Source organism: Microplitis demolitor, chromosome 3, assembly GCF_026212275.2.
Source record: "Microplitis demolitor isolate Queensland-Clemson2020A chromosome 3, iyMicDemo2.1a, whole genome shotgun sequence".
In the NCBI taxonomy this organism is placed as follows: Eukaryota; Metazoa; Arthropoda; class Insecta; order Hymenoptera; family Braconidae; genus Microplitis; species Microplitis demolitor.
In genome coordinates this window covers 6072018-6090285 of record NC_068547.1, presented here as the reverse complement: position 1 = coordinate 6090285, position 18268 = coordinate 6072018, and the positions used below count along the sequence as shown (strand labels likewise).

Genomic DNA, 18268 nt, shown 5'->3' with positions numbered 1-18268 from the left:
TTATTTTTTATTAGTTAATCACTATTTATTATTAACTTCAAAGTAAAAGATTTAAGTTAGTTTTAATTCCAAAGAAGATATTTTCAAAAAAGCAATTGTATATTGCTTAAAGTAATATATTAAAAAATTATTAAAAGTTTATTAAATTTAAAAATTTAAAAAATTGTAAATATTTTAAAGTTGATTATTGAAATACATCTGAAGTAATTTTACACTGGGAGTTATTTTATTGTAAATTGATAAGAAGAAAAAATATAATTGATTTCATACTAATTTTTTTACAAAAATTTTTGAAAACGGTGAAAAAAAATTCAAAACAATACTCAATTATATTTACAAAAGTGATTTTAAAATGTTAAAAAAACATTAAAAAAAAAAAAATAAAATTTGTATAAAATTTTGGGAATGCCCCGTTTTGCCCCTTTTCCCATTTAATTTTAAATAAAATAAAATATACTTGTACAGTTAATAGTAAAGTAATAGAGCTAGGGACAAAATTGCTTGAGGTTTTAGACGAGTGGCCGTGACAAAGTAGTTTAAAATTATACCAACAATTTACCATCAACGAGACTATCCATGTCATTGAAAAGGTGTTCAGTCTCTTGATCAGACTAATATAATACAGTTTGCTCAAAACAGCCAACTAAACCACTAAATTTTAACTTTACTACAGAAACTTCGGTGTCTAGTAAAAGTGGACAGTACTTGAGTTGTTACTTGGCCTCGAAACTATTGGACACCGCTTATCATAGATTAATCGTAAAGACGAATCGCACTTGGAGAGTCAAATACCTTGTGCCACCACTACTATTATGTTCAACTAGTTTATATCTATATAAGTTTACGAGAAAACTTTGTTTTGAAACAAATTCTTGGCTCAAGATTAATGGATTCTCTAAACTCTTGTTGTTTACTTATACACGACCTTGCTGTCTTGTTTAAAAACAAATACGAAAAAAAAATATATTTATATATACATACACTGTATAATAAATTCATAATGAAAAGTTTGTTTTTTGTTCTGTGTTTTATAGGCAGCAGTTTATTGTTGGAAAAGTTAAAGAGGTACAAGCCAAAAATAGCAGTATTTAATGGAAAACTTATTTACGAAGTTTTCTCTGGTAAAAAGGAATTTGGATTTGGTAGACAACCGAATTTAATTGAGGGTACAAATACAGTAAGTTTATATTTTATTTATAGTACATTATAATTTTTTTTTTCTCTTTTTATTTGCTAAATATTATAATTTTATTTACAGTATATGTGGGTGATGCCATCGAGTAGCGCCAGATGTGCGCAATTGCCACGCGCGGCAGATAAGGTGCCATATTATGCAGCTCTTAAAAAATTTCGTGACTATTTGAATGGTACAATATCACATCTAGATGAATCGGATATTGTATTTGCTGATCCAAAAGTAAATAAAAAGAAGGAACTTGATGCTATTGAAGATAAAAAGTCAACGTTCGATGGTGATGATATCGATGGCGAGAGCAGGACGTCTGATTTAAATGAAATGAAACAGGAGCAAGGAATGATACCGGGTAAAAAGAAACGGGGTAGACCGAAGAAAATTAAAAATCCTGATGATCAAATGATGATTCCATCAGAATCCGATAGTAAAATGGACACTAGTAGCGGTGGCAGTGGCAGTGTTAGTGGTGGTGTCGGAGGAGGCGGAAGTGTTGGAATAGGAATGGGAGGAGAAGTGATAAAAAAACGTCGTGGACGTCCAAAGAAAATTCATCAGCAACAGAAACAGCAGGAACGTGAAAATAGAGAGCGTGAACAAATGGTACAACAGCAACATCACCAGCAGCATCAACAGCATCAGCAACAGCAGCATCATCATCATCATCATCCTCATCATTCACAAAGCATGGGAGGACATCTTGGTGACAGCTATGGCAACGTACCAGGGTGTTTTTCCCCACCACTTATGTCACCACCAAAACCATATGCTCATATGGCACCGTATCCTCAACCCGAGTCAAATTTTTTCTCCCAGGGTATGAATGACAGTCCGTATAACATGAGCGCTAAACAAAGTCCCGTACATCTACAACAGCATTACAGCCAAAGTCCTAAATCCATGTCCTTGTCGTTTACTCATTCGGATTTATCGTCTGAAATTAACACGGCAATATCATCCGAGAATAATCTCGAGCCATCCCCATTGACGTCGCCAAGTGTTGAGCATCCAGATTTTGAACCACCAACAAGTATGTCTCAACAACAGCAGCAAAATCTCACGAACGATCATCGTGCTTATAATCCAGCTGGTACGACAGATGGTACAATACCACACTCAGGTAGTCCTAGTACACAATCACACTCTAGTTACACGAGCTACATGGGTTTTCATGATCAACCTACACCTGAATCTCATGGGCATGGACATCAAACAACGCCCACGGGGATGAATCCTGCTGAAGAACAGCAGCACTCACATCAGTCCCATCACACACCACCGTTAAGTCATCCTCACACGCCAACAAATTCATCAATGTCACCTCATCCGCACGAGCAGTACGGTATGAAGAGAAATACCAGCCAAGATGTTGCTTCCAAGAGTCTGAGTGATCTCGAGTCTCTAGTTGATCAGATACCCAGTATAGCTGACGGTGGTAATCAACGTTTGCATTCGCATTCAGTGATAACTGATGACGGTCTTGGTGACAATAAAATGGAATCACATCATCAATCGTATCTTTCTGGTTTTGCTGGTCCAGGTATGAGTAATTACAGTCCGCCACTTGGCGGGGGAATTTATTCTGGCTCGCAACCGCTCTATCCAGGTGATAATTATGGATCACCCTATGGTATGAATAGCCGCCATGAACAACAACAGCAACAGCAACACCAACAGCAACAACAACAGCAGCAGCAACAACAACAACAACAGCAGCAACAACACAGTAAATCTTACACTGTAGAAAATCTTGCGTCAAGCAATTACACACCGAGCATGAGCCAAGCAGGAAATAGCTACTCAAACATTATCCCCGGTCCACATTATCCCGTACCGACTATGGGACCCACCAATGGCTATCTCTTCGGGGGATTAGAGTCAAGTCTGATGCAACGTACTTACGGAATGACCGGAATGACTGGTATGGGTGGTATGCATCCCTCGTTAGGGCACATGGCTAATCCCTATCCATACAATACATCCTACTCGAGTTCCTTCGAGGCGTATCCTACACCTCCGGCTGGCATTCATGCACCCAGTCCAAATTATCCTGGCGGGTACGGTGTCTCCAGCACTACCAGCAGTCCTGGTAATTCAACACCTCCTTCCTACCTTCAATCCCATCACAGGCCACCCGTTGACCTTGGCTATGACGGCGTATGATAATCATTGTAAGCGTTATGCTTTACTAAATAAATAAAATATTTAAAAAAAAGGAAAAAAAAATAATAAATAATAAACAATATATATGTATAAATATATATTCTATGCTGAAACTACCTTTTTTTACGTATTTTTACACTCTTAAAATTTTCTTGGCATGCCTGAATGCTGCACCGTAAAAATAAAAAAATATAAAACGTTGGCATTATGGCAAAAAAAAATATGAGAAAAAAAAAGTATTTGCAAGACCGCGTCGCCGTTTTCAAGAAATTAATTTTTATTAATATTGTATAATTGATGTTTTATGGACGATGATTATTATAATAATAGTAAATAATAATGATGATTATGATTATAATAATAATAATGATGATGATGATTATGATCATGATAATGATAGTGGTTAGTACGAAGAATAGATGACGAATGATGATTATGATAATGATGATGATGATGATGATGATGATGAATTAAAAAAAAAAGTAATTAATGATAAATAATAATAATAATAATAATAATAATAAGTCTGTGACTACGGCGACGTGATTGGAATAAATCTAGTCCACCCGCAACGAATAGTGCTTTCGGTTGATGTCAATCAATTCCGCAGAGTTTAATTGTGTCGTTGTAACGTTAACGGCTCGGCGTAATTTAAGAGATCGGCGAAAAAAATAATTAGTTACTACGAGTAAAAAAACTCGCGATGCTCAAAAATAATTATTCAAAAAATTTATTATTGTTTTATTTAAAATAACTCGTACGGTTTATTTTTGCATTTATAATATAATTAGATTGGTTTTTAATTTTTGTCGAAAGGAAAAATAAATTGTTGTAAGGCCAGTGAGGTGCTATGTAATAAACGTGCAATTTTATTACCGTACGTTTTAATTATTATTATTATTATTATTTTCGTTTTTTTTTTATATAAATTCCTGACTACGTTGTTGTTGTTGTTATTGTTGTTGTTGCCTTAACTAACTTCAATTGTCATTAGTTATATTACATACTGAATGTCAGTCTGTACATTCCGTTATAAACTTTACTGTTTATTATTATTACTATTATTATTATTGTAATAATAATTAATAGAGAAAGATAAAGATAAAATATGTTTAAGAGGTATATTAATATGATATTATTATTATGTATGTACATATAATGATCATCTTAGAGTACTTTATAGTTTCGTTAAAATCTTATATATGACATTTAATTTTTGTTTGTTTTTTTTTTATCGAAGGGTATAAGTTTCTATTGCAAGTCAGGATTCATTTGAATTGAAAATTACTGGGTAATTAAAGAGCTCGCTATCTTTTGTTTTATTGAAAAAATTTTGTTTAAATTTTTTAATTTTGAAATGCGTTGGAATTTTTTTTTTGTATTCGTAATTATAATAAATTTTTTGAATTTTCTGTGTTCAAACATCAGTAGCACGAATTTGTTTTCAAGTGTAGAGATAAAAAATTACTTTTATAAAAAAAAATATATTCTGGATCCAGTAAATTTATTTATTGAAAATTTGAGATGAAATTTTTTTTTGATAAGCAATTACTACTTTTTTGTGATAATTATTTTTGGAAAAAAGAAATTACTATAAAATAAAATATTTATAAAGAAAACCAACGAATTTTTTAGTAAAAGTTCGTATTATTGAAAGAAAGTTTTCGAGAAAAATTATTTTTAAATCTTCATTTATTGTATTAGTAAAAGAAAAAAAAATTTCATTCCAAAAAGCGGACGAGAGACGTCATTTTAAATGAGTTCTATAAAGAAATTTTTTGTTTATAAAGTTCTATGGATCTAGCGCATATTAGAATTGATCTGCTAACTTTGCGTAAGACTTTGGTTCAAAATTTTTTAATTAATTTAAAAAATAGTGATCAATTGTGATCAGATATATTTTTTTTATGAGCGTGAATGCAAGCATGAGACAATTTATAAATTTTGAATCAATAAATAAATAAATAAATAAATTAAAATAATGAAATTTTAAAAAATGCGCGTATTGATTTTCCATTTATCTAAATGCGCATTATTTAATTTTCATTCTACTGATATTTTACTTATTTATTCTAAAATGTAAAAAATTGACGATTGTCAATTACATTCACACCTGTAACTTTTAAAATTATTTCGCCGATCTCCGGTAAAATACTTTTGCGGTCGTTGTATATATACAATTATATATTAATGATACAAATAAGCAAAAACGAATTTTCATCGGTGTTGTTATCATTGTCATTCACAGTTGATTCTCGCGAAATAAAAAACACGAATATATAATTAATAAATGTATAAAAAATAATAATGATAATAATAATAATAAATATAAATTTGCCATTGCCAATCTGTGTAAAAAAAAAATCGTTCCGAAAATGATCCGAAAACGTTCATGACAGTGAACTTTAAAAATTGAGAGAATTCTGAACTTGAAGTTTGACACTTTTGGAACGGAAAAAATTTTCAACTGCTGTAGGATTTTCCCGCGCAGTTTTTTTTATTTTTTGAGTAAAAATAATTTAACTTGTCAATTTTTTCGGCTTAAAGAACAGTAAAAAAAGCGATTATGAACATTTACGACTCTTACTAGAATTATTTAGGTATGAGGCAAAAAAAAAATAAAAATGATTTGAAAATATTTATCAACACTTTTTAACATTAATTAGAATTTTTTTTGTCTTTTCTTGACATTCTAAAACAGTCCAAAAAATGAGTGGTTGGAATTAAGAATAATCTATTTATAAACTCTCAAAATTGTCAAATTAAATAAATTTTGCTTAAAAAAGTTAAAAAAAAAAAAAAAACGGAAAAAAAATCTGCAGTAGTTGAAAAATTTTTCATTTTGAATTATGTTAAAGTTCCAAAAATATTCAACTCAAAGTATAAAATTGTTTTAATTTTGAAAGTTCACTGCCAAGAAAGTTTTTGGAACGAATTTTTTTTGAACGTGAATCGTCGTCTCCATTAACGTTATCATTAAACAAACATTTTATTTAAATTATCCCCTCAGCAATTAATAGTTTACTTAAAATATTTTTAAACGCTCGAGTAAATTAAAAGTAATAATATTTTACGATAACGATAATGAAGATAACCTACGGTATAAATAAGTCGCGTTGTGTTACGTTTTATGCCATAATTAATATTCTATTATGTTTTCTATTACAAGTTGGTTATATAATCGCGATTAATGACTGATGCATGGCATATATATATAAATAAATAAATTTTTATATTTATTTATTTATATTAGTAAAAATAAACAATAACAAAGAGACGTAATTTTAACAATCGTTGACACACCGAAACTACATCTATAACTAAAATATATTGCTGTAAAATTATGCATCAGTTATACATATATTATAAATATATAAATATATTAAAATAAAATTTAAAAAAAAAAAAACAAAAATTATTGATATAAATATAAATATAAATAGATATTGTAATGATATAAAACAAAAAATATACATATTACAATTAACTAGCCAGTATGATAAATAATTATAATAATTAATTAACTATTTGTCAAATAATCATTATATTGAATGTGTCGATGAGTTGACGACGGAGGTGATGCACAGGGTATAGATGAAGTTGATGCTATAATAATAATAATAATAATAATAATAATAATAATAATAATAATAATAATAATAATAATAATAATATAATAATAATAATAATAATAATAATAATAACAATAATAATAATAATATTAATAATAATAATTAAAATAATTATTAAAAAAATAATAATTATATGCTGTCTATACTATATATAATTATATAGATATTTCTTTTGTTCTATCGGCCTCAGATTGAAAATCAATCGTCGACAGCTATTTACTACTTCATGTTTTAAGTAAAAAAAAAATAAATATTAAAATATAAGATTGCTCGTGTGTGGGATTATTATTATTAAAAAAAAAAAAAAAAATTACATAAGTGTCATATGTAATAAATATTAATTATTTAAGTACAATGACGTACCCTAATTGATTATTATTAAAATTAATACAATTATATAAATTATTTTATCAATTTTTCATTGATTCATTAATGATTTTTAACTGCTGAATGAATAAAATGACAAAATAATAAATAAATATAATAAAAAAAAAAACAGGGGCAGCATAATTTCATTGTAAATTATTATATAATAAAAATAATTAATTAAAATAAAACACTAGATATTAAGGATACAGTAATTAACTATTATATATTGAATAAATAAATAAACAATAAAAAAAACAGTTCAATGAATCGCTGTTGCGCATCGAGTTTTAATGTGAGAATAAGTAAAGAGCTTGGGCCCATTTGAATGGGCCATCAACATATTTTTTAATGGCTTATAAAAATCCTACTTCTTTTAATATTTAAAATTTATTAGTTTATTTTTTTAATTGATAACTTAACTGTTAGCGATATTATTTTATTTAGTAGAGTCCAGATAATGAAATTTTTATTAAAAAAATTTTTTTTTATTGTGATTTTAAATATTTTTAAGTACAAGAGACTATTGAATTTAAACTTATATAAATATATAAATACATCTATATATTTTTTTTTTTTTATAAATATCATTGTAATTAAAAATTAATTAGAAAATTTATTAGCGTAATTATAAGAAGTTACCGTTTTAAAAAAATAAAAATTTCAATAAAATTATAAATAATTGTAATTTTTTTAAAATTTAAAATATTCATTATTTAAGATTTATTATTAAGAATTAATTAGCTATCATATATAGTAAAAATATCGACTATTTATTAAGTGTTATTTAATTTAAATCGAATAAAATCATCAAGAACTTGAAGATAATCGTGTCTGGACTCTACATCATCATTTATTTATTTAAATGTTTGTATTAAAAAATTTTTTCCCATGACTATAGAAAATTTTTTAAATAATTTGAGTATCTTATTCCTTTTTCATTGATCGTATTCTTTCAATGAATTTTTTTTTCTTTTTATAATCAAAATTTAATTATTAATAAATTAAAAAATTAAAGCATTGCCAGAAAATACGAATTGTAGCTTTTAATGTCTTGTAATAAATAAAATTTGTTCGAAAACACAAACAAAAAAAACCAAATCATATTAATTAATTAAATTAATTAATGAATAAATACTAATGATGATAATTATCAAGAATAGAGTTTCTTATTAATTTTAGATCCTGTGAATAAATCCGTTCTGATTGCGGTAATTTTTTTACAAATTCGCTATACTTGTATTTACAATAAAATTATTTTGAAAATGCACACTTGGGAAATATACCATAAAAGACCGTAATCTTGCCGTAGCTTAACCTTTACAAATACAGTAAATTTACGGTAGGACTACAATAAAAATATGGTAACTATTTCTGCGTTCATCAATGTTTTATTTCAACTTAGCAAACCGTAATTTTACGGTAGATTTACCTTTTATTAAATTTTTATTTACTTTTAGCTACTACTAATGATAGTCTTATAAGTTAACAAACAATTAACAATTTTCGGTTTTTATTTCAACAAATCAACGAGAGTGTGAAGACATGAAAAAATTTATAAATTGTAAATAAAAAATCTGGGCATCGGTTGGCCCTGCGAGCCAGCCCCAAAACTTCCCGCTGTTTTCGGGCTCTAAGAGCTCGAAAGAAGTAAACGAAAATTAAAATAAATTTTTTTATCACGATTCAATAGTAAATATATATGATAGTGGGTTTGCCAGAATTGTTATTGGTTTAAGTCTTGATGTCAACAGTAACGGGAGTAGTTCGGTGTTCGCCACGAAATCGCGCCGACCATTTGTAGTATCCCTGATAAGAAACTTATTTCAGAACTGTCATATTCGATACTCGAAGCATTTTTATTCATCAGTCACAACTGCTTTTTTTGATAGTAATATATCTCGTATCACGATAAGACGTTCATTCTAAATGGATAGATTTCTTTGTGTCTAAGAAATATTTAAAAGAGTTAATATAAAGAGTTTTTTTATCGTTCTTCTTCCTTTCCTGCCTCTTCTGAATGCCTCCTCCTAAGACGTTCATTCTCCAGGCGCAGTCTTTCCACTTCAGCCCAGAGTTTCTCTATGGCCCAATAAGGTGAGTCTACTCGGCTCTCGAACGTTCACTAACGGAGATAGAGATCGGTTGGAACCGCGCTAGAAATTTGGATCTCGTTCTACTTGAATGTCTCTTAAAAAATTGTCGGCCGGAAAGCGGGATGTTATAATTAATAGTCGTAGCTGAAGATTGGTCTAAATTATGAACAAAAAAATTATCTAATCAGATAAGGAATAGATCAAACGAGGTAAATTTATGATGATTATTAAACTTAACTAGAAGGAGTGTAATTATAATTAGAAACATAATGTGTTTGTACTTCGGCCTGGAGTTCTTTATTTCAAAATTGAAATTTAATTACTTACCACAAGCGCTGACATCGACCGTCAGAAAACTAGTCCTCCTGACAATTTAACCTCCGGTGAACATCAAAACATTTATTTTAACTTTGTCGGCAGCTTATCATAAATTGTTGAGATCCATGATAAGTTTTAAGGTTAGTGCTGCCCTCTTTCTGTAGCCAGAGAACCTCTCATGGATATATTTTTAACTTGCTCATTATTCTATCCACGAAGGCTAGATTTACACAAATGTAAAAAAAAAAAAAAAAAAAAAAAAAAGAAAAAAAAAAGAAATGAAAAAAATACAGATGAATAACGTGGTTTTTGTAATTAATAAATAAATATATAAATAATATATGACAACTTATTTTGAATAAACTAAATTATATTAGTTACATTTATTTAATAAAACAAATCATTTATTAATCGTTGAACGATTTATTTAAAGTTTATGAAGAAGCTCAGAAAGTGTATTGATAAATTTTAAGGTTAAACTTTACTAAGTACAGGTAAGATTTATTTTTCAAAATAATAATCATAACAGCAATAAAATGAGATATCAACGATTTTTAATTATTTAATGATTTTAAAAAAATTTTTACCCTAGATATGGCAAAAACTTTAAGTAATAAAAATAAAAAATCCGAAAATGTGGAAGTGACCCACGTGGATAAAAAGTCAAAAAAAAAAAAGAGCAAGACTGCTGATGATAAAAATGACGATGAAGAGCAAGTGGTAGTGAAGAATAAAGTTAAACAGAAGAGAAAAAAGAATAAGGACAACGTTGCTGAAGAAAGCCCATCGAAAAAAATTAAGACCGACGAAGAAAGGTTTGATTTTAAATTTACTTCGTTCATTTTCATTTGATTTTGTTATCAATTTTAAATTAAAACTTTATTTACAGTAACGAAAATCAAGATGAAGATGTAGCTGAGTTACACGAAGACACTAAGATAAGAAAAATAATAAAAAAATCAACAGAAAAAGGCCCATCGAAAAGAGAATTGAAGAGAAAACGTGAAGAAGAAAAAAAAGAACAGAAAAAATTAGCTAGCAAACAAGAAGCAATGAGCAAAGCTTTGAATTATATTTCTCTGGTATTTACTTATATAATTATATTAATATATCATCTTATTAAATTTTAAATTTATGTATTAATTAATTAATTAATAATGTTTAATTGATAGTGGAAACATGCGAGAACTCAATGGAAATTTGAAAAACTTAAACAAATTTGGCTGATGGACAATTTATTAGACGAGTCATCTGTCCCTGACTCTGTTTTCCCAACAGTCTTGGAGTATTTCGAAGGCTGCAAAGGCATGGCACGGGAAACTCTATACAAAAAAGGCGTCGAAGTTATAAAGAAGTGCGAACAGAATCAAGAAAAAGAAGACGAGACTGATGAAGTTATTGAAACTGTCGAATATAAACGTGCTAGACAACTTTTGCAAGCTTTGCCAACAGAAACTTAAAATATATATCAGTATTTAAAAAAATAAACGAGCGTCCTCAATACTCGGCTATAAATTAATAATGACAACTCTCTATTTAAAACAGCTATTTTAAATTTTAGGTTTTTAGGCAAATTATTCGATTGATTATTAATTTAAATTTTTTGTACATACTACGGCAATTACGCTGTACAATAAAATAAATTTTATTTAAGAAAAGATAAATAGTTTTGGACATATTTATAAATTATAAACAGTAAGTCCCTAATAGGAAAATTCATACAGTCTGTAACTAAATTTATCCTTCACACTTTATTTATTTTATGTTATTTTATTTTATTTCATTTATATATAGTTGATTTATGGGTCAGCATATTTATCAACGAATTGTCTGAGTTTATCTGTGTCTTGAAGACCAACGATTCGTTCCAAAACTTTTCCATCTTTCATCGCCATTAAAACTGGTACCGTTTGTACCTATTAAAAAAATATTCAAATTAATTGCTTGGTAAAAATAGTATATTGTGTGACAAGGCATGAGACAAAACAATTTCAGACTAGGTTAAAGTTGGCTGACATCACCGGCAGGTGGAAATCGTGTTTCATCCTGAGTTACACACTAGATTTTTCATGATTATCTGCATTGGAACTTAGTTTGAGTGTCAGCAGCCAGTCATAAACAAGTTAATTTGCGTAAGCGTAAGTTGTCATTTGCAATTTATAATTAAGCAGAAACTATACATACTATTTATTATTGACACTAATTTTTATAAAACTTAATCACAGTCAAAACTTTCATTTACGTAAACAAAATTAATGCTCTGAAATAACTTTTAAACAAATGACAAGTATCAAAGTTTAAATTGCGAAAGCCTTCAGTCAGCGGGCAGAAACATCCCCGTTAGCAAAACTTCCTGGTCAGAAAGTTGGTGTCAATTAGTTGCTATCAAGTTGATGACAACTTTCAGCTTTTGTAACTGTTGACTACAAGTTGTTGTCAACTTTCTCAGAAAGTTGGTGACAATCTACTGTCCCAACCTGTTACTGACTTTCTGAGAAAATTGAAGGCAACTTTCTGTCAACTAATGAATTCCAACTTTTGCCACCAACATCTTTAGAAAGTCGGCGACCACTTGCCGTCAACTAATGGAATTGCCAATTTTTGCAGTCAACTTGGTGACAAGTTGCTACAGTAGATTGTCGCCAGCTTGAATACCAGAGAGTATTTGTTTATTCTCAAGGAACGAAACAAGTTTGTCTGCCTGCTGACTGGACAGTGACAATGTACGCGTTTGCTTATATTAATTCACGGCATTGGACTAAAATTAGCTTCTTTTAACTGCCTATAGCGACACTGAAACTTCAAGTTTCGATGCTGGTATCAAAAAAAAAATATTATTGATAATTAAAATAAAATAACCTGATAATCCATTGCTAGATCAACATTTTCATCAATATCAACTTTGGCTAACAAAATTTTGCCCTGTTTTTCAGCAATTACTGATTCTAAACGTGGAGTTAATAAACGACATGGATTGCACCATCTGAAATAATTCAAAACAGTGATTGTTAGCAATTGTTATTTATAACTGATTATTGTATATTAATAAAAAATAATTTTACGTCGCAAAAAAATCAACGATAACAGGCAGCTTTGCATTTTTTACTCTCTCGTTAAAATCTTTGTCATCTTGAACTTTAAAAGCTGGTGAAGCGACAGTTGCTAGTTCTCTTGTATGACAAGTGACTCCAAAAAAACGAATACCTGCTCGCAACATGATTTTTATTTTTTAAATAAAAAATAATTATGTTTAACTAACAATCACTTATTAAACTTATCGACAGTGATCTCTTCAAGTAACAGAACAGATAACCTTTATTTTAATTAAATCTGCGCGAGTTTTAGCATTAAATTGTCTTCTGCGCATAAATTTATCAAAGGCGCATAATTTGAATTCTGATATTGATTATTTATTGTTAATAAAAATATAAAGACGTCAAAAAATTTTGGTTTTTTGAAAAAAAAATGCATGTAATTAAAAATTAATTTAAAAATATACCATAGAAATTTTAAAAAACCCCATAATAACATATAGGTCAAATTGAGCCCATCTGAAAATAGTTATTGCTAAAAAAATTTAAAGAAAATTAAATATATAGTTAGATAAAATCGTATCAATAATTGGGTCTGTTAATTTTGAGTCAAACTTCAATTGACAGTTGAGAAAAAACTTTAATTTAATTATTCAAATAAGAATTTTCAAAATAAACAATTTTTTAATTTTTATAAAACTATTAATTAATAATTAATTTTTAATTAATATAAATAAATTCTACTGCATCCTATTTAATAATTTTACTTAATTATGACAGTAATTAAATTATAGACGGAAATTTATTGTCTAAAATAATTTATTAATTACAATAAGTAAATAATTAACAAAAATTATTAATGACCAGCAGTAAACATTATGGTAATTTAAACTCATCGATTATACAAAGGTATTTATTGATGATTATTTAGTGAGTCAGATCATCGAGCATATAATTTCACTTTCGATAACTTATAGAATATATATTAGGACCGCAGGATAGTAATGAAGCTTCTCTATCACATGAGTTTGGAAACTTCGTTTGAATAAAAATTACAAACTAAATAAAAGGTTTTAAACCTTTTCATGCAAACATCATCTATGTAATCTATTATTCGCTATTTGTTGCGTTATCGAGCTTTAAAATTATGTTGCAATAATTAAATAAATAAGAATCCTTTTTTTTTTAAATACTAACATATTTAGAGAAATAAAATGAATGAAAAAAATTATAGTGCTTCCTTATAATTAGAAAACTATAGTACTAGTTATAAAAATATTTATAGCACTACTTAAAAAAAGTTATATATTATAGTATCGCCTCGGCTGAAATAGAAATTGTATTCATTATTACCACGATAAAATCTAATATGTGTGTCCCTAGTCATGATACGATTACGATTGCGATTAAAATAATAATAGTTTCTGTTCCGATTCCTATATCTCGGAACATAATCATCTCCATAGTCATAATAATTTCTGTTTCGATTTCTGTATCTTGGCACATAATCATCTTCGTAGTCATCGTAATCTTCGTCATCATAGTCCTATTAAAATAAAACCATTTCAGTATTAAAAACTTGATTGTAAAAAATGTATATATTAATTTAATTAATATTTACCTGAATGGAGTATCTTATTTGCCGATCAGGTACTGCTTCAACAGCTCGAGTTGGAGGAATTGCAGTTAGTTGAGAAGTAGGAATTGTTGAAGATGCAGCTGGAGAAGCTACATAATTAGTTGGAGGTAGAGGAGGTTGAGTCACTGGCGTAGAGATTACTTGAGACCTAACAGGTACTGATGTAGAGGCTACTGAAGGAACAGGATTAATTGGACGTACAGAAGCTACTGATGAAGATGCTATTGAAGAAGTTACATAATTAGTTGGAGGTAGAGGGATCATTGATGTAGAGAATATTTGAGACCTAAGAGTTACTGATGTAGATGCTACTGAAGGAACAGGATTGATTGGACGTACAGAAGCTACTGATGAAGTTGCTACCGAAGGAGCAGGATTAGTTGGACCTACCGAAGATGCTACTGACGGAGCTACATAATTAGTTGGGGGTAAAGGAATCATTGAAGTAGAGATTGCTTGAGATTTAAGAGCTACTGAAGGAGTAGGATTAACTGGACATACAGAAGCTTCTGATGAAGAGTAAACCACTGACGAAGCAGGTACAATTGAAGAACTATAAGTAACTGATGAAGTAGATGGCATTGAAGCAGCGGGAGTGTTTGAAACAGTCGTTAATGGACAAATAGCGTTATACGAAGCTACTGCTGAGACAGAAGCATATCCAGGTGTATCATAAGACACTCGAGCAGTCGAAGAACGAGCGTACCACACAGGATACGTTGGGTATGAGTATGACGTTGCATTAGTCTGTGATCCACTGGGCATAAATAAGTTAGAACTCAAAGTAGAAACTCGTGGCGTTGCTACTGATGAGTCAGAAGCTGAAGTAATTCCATGGCTCTGAGTAGTCACGAGAGCTGGAAGAACTGGATTCCCCATTGATGATACTGACGATGAACTCATTTTAGGACTTGAATCAGTTTGAGTAAAGACAATATTAAATTTTGCCTAAAAATAATTATTAATTTAATACAAATAAATAATGAAATATTATAAACCACTTACTGGACGAATTAAAGGTTCAGGTTTAATGTTATTAACATCCATGTTTATCAATTCAATTTCTTGTTCTTGAAACGATCAGTAGTTTAGAACAAAGTACAACACAATAAAAAAATGATGCAATTTAATCGTGAGAGTAGAACATTTTATCTCATATTTTATAATTAAATTGAATGGTAAAATTACACATTAACTTTTTAGCCAATAATATTTTAATGTATTAATACATTATTTATAAATATTTTTATTTAATTAAATAATTCAATGATTTCTTTCATGCAATGATTCTACATTTCGATCTAAAAATGTATCTTTTGTCTACAAGTAAATAAAAATATCGAAAACAAAAGCGCAACAATTATTACTTGTTAGCCAATGAAAAATTTTGAAACTGTTAGACATCAGGTTAGCCAATTATTTTTTAAATTTTAACGAAGAAAGAACCTCTTTGAATTGGCACCTAAAAATTAATTTTTTAAATTTTGTTATAAACAAATCGATTGTCCGTCAATGTCCGACATAATTTTTTTTATTTATCCCATAATTGTTTATTTTTAAGAAAGAAATGTTTGCATATATATATATATATATATATATATATGTTATGAGTGTGAATGTAACTGACAAGTGTCATTTTTTTAATCATACTGAAGTTTGCCGAGCTCTAATAATTTTGTGATTCTGAAGCTAGAAGACAACTCAAACATTTTCAAATATTTCTTAACAAATCAATAATAAAAAAAAAAAAAAAAAAAAAAACTGAAAATAAGCACATATAGAATGAGTGTGAATATAGTAGACGTGCGATAGTTAATAAATTTTAAGTAAATATATAGATAAATCCAAATAATGAAATTTAAAAAAAAGCACGTACTAATTTTTAAATTTTATAAATACGTATTTTTTAATTTTTTATTCTACTGGCATTTTATTTGTTTATTGAAAATTAAAAAATTCCCAGCTGATAGCTACTTTACATTCATATATGTAGAATATAAAAAAACTACAAGTGCAAGTATATAAAATATTTTTTTTTTATAATTTATTGTTTTGAAAAAAAAGTTCAAAAATTATTAGGCGTCAGCTAACTTCGGCATCATATGGCTTTTTTAAATCTATATTTATATATTAACAGTAAGTATCGTGTGTTAATTTTAAAATCTTTGTGTGAACATTTTCAAAAATAATTTTAATATTTATTCGTAATTAATTTACAAATTTAAAAAATTGTTGACCTCTGCTGACTTCAGTATCACAAAAAATGTCATTACTTTATCATTAAAATAACTCGAAGTTAAGTTTTCGCAAATCGATACTCGAAAATTCCATAAATACTTCACTTTGAACTTCATTTTAAATTAAGATGTTAATTTGAAATAAATTTTTCTTGTCATTTTAAAAACATTTTTATTTATTATTTTGAAAATGCGAAGCTAAAAAGTTGAAGTACGTAATAAATAAATAAAAAAAGTTATTGAAAAATTTTTAAAATAACGTCTAGGTATTTAAGTGATTAAATTTAATTGATATTTATGTTACTTTACAGTATTAGACAAATGAGATAATTGGAAATAAAGATATCGACAGAAATAAAGTTAAAGGCATTAAATCCATTAAATTTAAAAACTGAAGAAGTTGAAGTTTTTTAAAATGTAACCGGGCAGCAGAAAGGAGAGTGTGAAGTTGAAGTAAAAAGGGTCTGATGCATTTGAAGTGAAGCCCGCATCTACATATCAACTTACATGCATGCATATAATATTTATTTTTAAAATATATGTTACTGAAGAATGCCGCGTTACAAGAGCTCATGATATGAAGTTGGAAGCCTTGAAGCCGCAAGCTTCCGCAGATTATAAATAATTAAATTACAAGAAGTGAGTACAAAATATAATAAGTAATTTTACTTTTTTAAAATTATAAAATGAAAAACAAATTTAAAAATTAAAAATTATTTATATTTGAATTAGAGCTTGATATTAATAATAAAATTAAATATTTAACAGGTAAATTGAAATGTTTCAAAATTCCTTGAAGTAAAAATTTAAAAAATATAATGATATATTTGTTTTGTGTAGAGTAAAAATTTGGCTGAAGGTAGGTAGGTATAGTTTGTCGAATTTCTTGATCAAGCTCCTCGACACTCATGGACTCCTGATAAATTGACTCACATCAAAGTGAGATTAATATTTTTTACCACGTATCAACCCTAATATCATCAAACTGTGATATTATAATTACACATATGATGTACCATGTGTGTACTACTTAGCTGTTTATCCAGCTAATTATCCTCTTGGAGTAAAAAAATAAAAAAATAAAATAAAATTCCGAGGAATCGGACTGACACATTTTTAAAACCCAAATTCGTGTATACCGACGCGAGTTTATGTTCGCCTGTTCTCCTCTGTAGCTACTGGGTCAAAGATTGTAAATTTTCCACAGCGATTTAGTAAAATAATTAAATCTCAAATATTTTTTTTTTTTTTTTACAACAATAATTCTCAAATTTTAATACAAAAAACAATTTATATCAACTCTCTTTTAAAAATCTATATATATAATATATACCTCTGCATGTATCGTGTATTCCTAATGATTCGAGTGTCTGAAAAATTGTTTTTTAGTTTTTATTTAAAAAAAAATACAGCTGGCTATAAATTTACGCTATCTATCAATGCTTCGACTTATCCATTACCAAAAAGTCATCAATAAAAAATTATTTTTATCGTTTTATTTAACGTTGGTAATAATTTATTTTATATATTTTTAGGAGTAGAATTTTATTTTTTTATCGTATGTTAATTTTTTTTAAATAATTTTTAAAAAGT

The 18268-nt window shown here is 28.2% G+C and overlaps 4 protein-coding genes across 6 annotated transcripts in view; 2 read left to right on the top strand and 2 right to left on the bottom strand.

The window, feature by feature from the left end:
* Positions 1-3453, top strand: part of LOC103568547 (protein naked cuticle) — a 35843-nt gene extending 32390 nt beyond the window's left edge. For all 3 annotated transcript variants that reach the window (XM_008545462.3, XM_008545464.2, XM_008545463.2), the window contains 2 exons: positions 1035-1177; positions 1259-3453. In XM_008545462.3, the coding sequence (XP_008543684.1) occupies positions 1035-1177; positions 1259-3355 (2240 nt within the window). In that variant the 3' untranslated portion in view covers positions 3356-3453. The remainder of the gene's footprint in view (positions 1-1034; positions 1178-1258) is intronic.
* A 6596-nt stretch (positions 3454-10049) lies between these two features.
* LOC103568546 (uncharacterized protein C7orf50 homolog) lies at positions 10050-11343 on the top strand. The gene is made up of 4 exons (XM_008545461.2): positions 10050-10261; positions 10360-10582; positions 10657-10849; positions 10940-11343. The coding sequence occupies exons 2-4, from the start codon at positions 10362-10364 to the stop codon at positions 11225-11227; spliced, it is 702 nt and encodes a 233-aa protein (XP_008543683.1). The 5' UTR covers positions 10050-10261; positions 10360-10361; the 3' UTR covers positions 11228-11343.
* Positions 11344-11499: 156 nt separating this feature from the next.
* Positions 11500-13085, bottom strand: LOC103568545 (thioredoxin, mitochondrial). Its single transcript, XM_008545459.2, has 3 exons — positions 12830-13085; positions 12627-12750; positions 11500-11683 (listed from the first exon to the last, which is right to left on the bottom strand). The coding sequence occupies exons 1-3, from the start codon at positions 12982-12984 to the stop codon at positions 11567-11569; spliced, it is 396 nt and encodes a 131-aa protein (XP_008543681.1). The 5' UTR covers positions 12985-13085; the 3' UTR covers positions 11500-11566.
* A 589-nt stretch (positions 13086-13674) lies between these two features.
* On the bottom strand, positions 13675-15829 carry LOC103568544 (mucin-5AC). Its single transcript, XM_008545458.1, has 4 exons — positions 15806-15829; positions 15444-15508; positions 14421-15386; positions 13675-14345 (listed from the first exon to the last, which is right to left on the bottom strand). The coding sequence occupies exons 2-4, from the start codon at positions 15483-15485 to the stop codon at positions 14091-14093; spliced, it is 1263 nt and encodes a 420-aa protein (XP_008543680.1). The 5' UTR covers positions 15486-15508; positions 15806-15829; the 3' UTR covers positions 13675-14090.
* Positions 15830-18268: the final 2439 nt, after the last annotated feature.

What these genes read in the sequence shown, in the direction of transcription:
- LOC103568546 (XM_008545461.2), top strand. Translation starts at nt 10,362, where the DNA reads ATGGCAAAAACTTTAAGTAATAAAAATAAAAAATCCGAAAATGTGGAA. An exon ending in ATTAAGACCGACGAAGAAAG is followed by an intron (nt 10,583 to 10,656) that starts GTTTGATTTTAA and finishes CTTTATTTACAG; the next exon opens with TAACGAAAATCAAGATGAAG. An exon ending in CTTTGAATTATATTTCTCTG is followed by an intron (nt 10,850 to 10,939) that starts GTATTTACTTAT and finishes TTTAATTGATAG; the next exon opens with TGGAAACATGCGAGAACTCA.
- LOC103568545 (XM_008545459.2), bottom strand. Translation starts at nt 12,984, where the DNA reads ATGTTGCGAGCAGGTATTCGTTTTTTTGGAGTCACTTGTCATACAAGA. An exon ending in ATCGTTGATTTTTTTGCGAC is followed by an intron (nt 12,751 to 12,829) that starts GTAAAATTATTT and finishes GAATTATTTCAG; the next exon opens with ATGGTGCAATCCATGTCGTT. An exon ending in ATCTAGCAATGGATTATCAG is followed by an intron (nt 11,684 to 12,626) that starts GTTATTTTATTT and finishes TTTTTTTAATAG; the next exon opens with GTACAAACGGTACCAGTTTT.
- LOC103568544 (XM_008545458.1), bottom strand. Translation starts at nt 15,485, where the DNA reads ATGGATGTTAATAACATTAAACCTGAACCTTTAATTCGTCCA. An exon ending in CTGAACCTTTAATTCGTCCA is followed by an intron (nt 15,387 to 15,443) that starts GTAAGTGGTTTA and finishes AATTATTTTTAG; the next exon opens with GCAAAATTTAATATTGTCTT. An exon ending in AAATAAGATACTCCATTCAG is followed by an intron (nt 14,346 to 14,420) that starts GTAAATATTAAT and finishes TTATTTTAATAG; the next exon opens with GACTATGATGACGAAGATTA.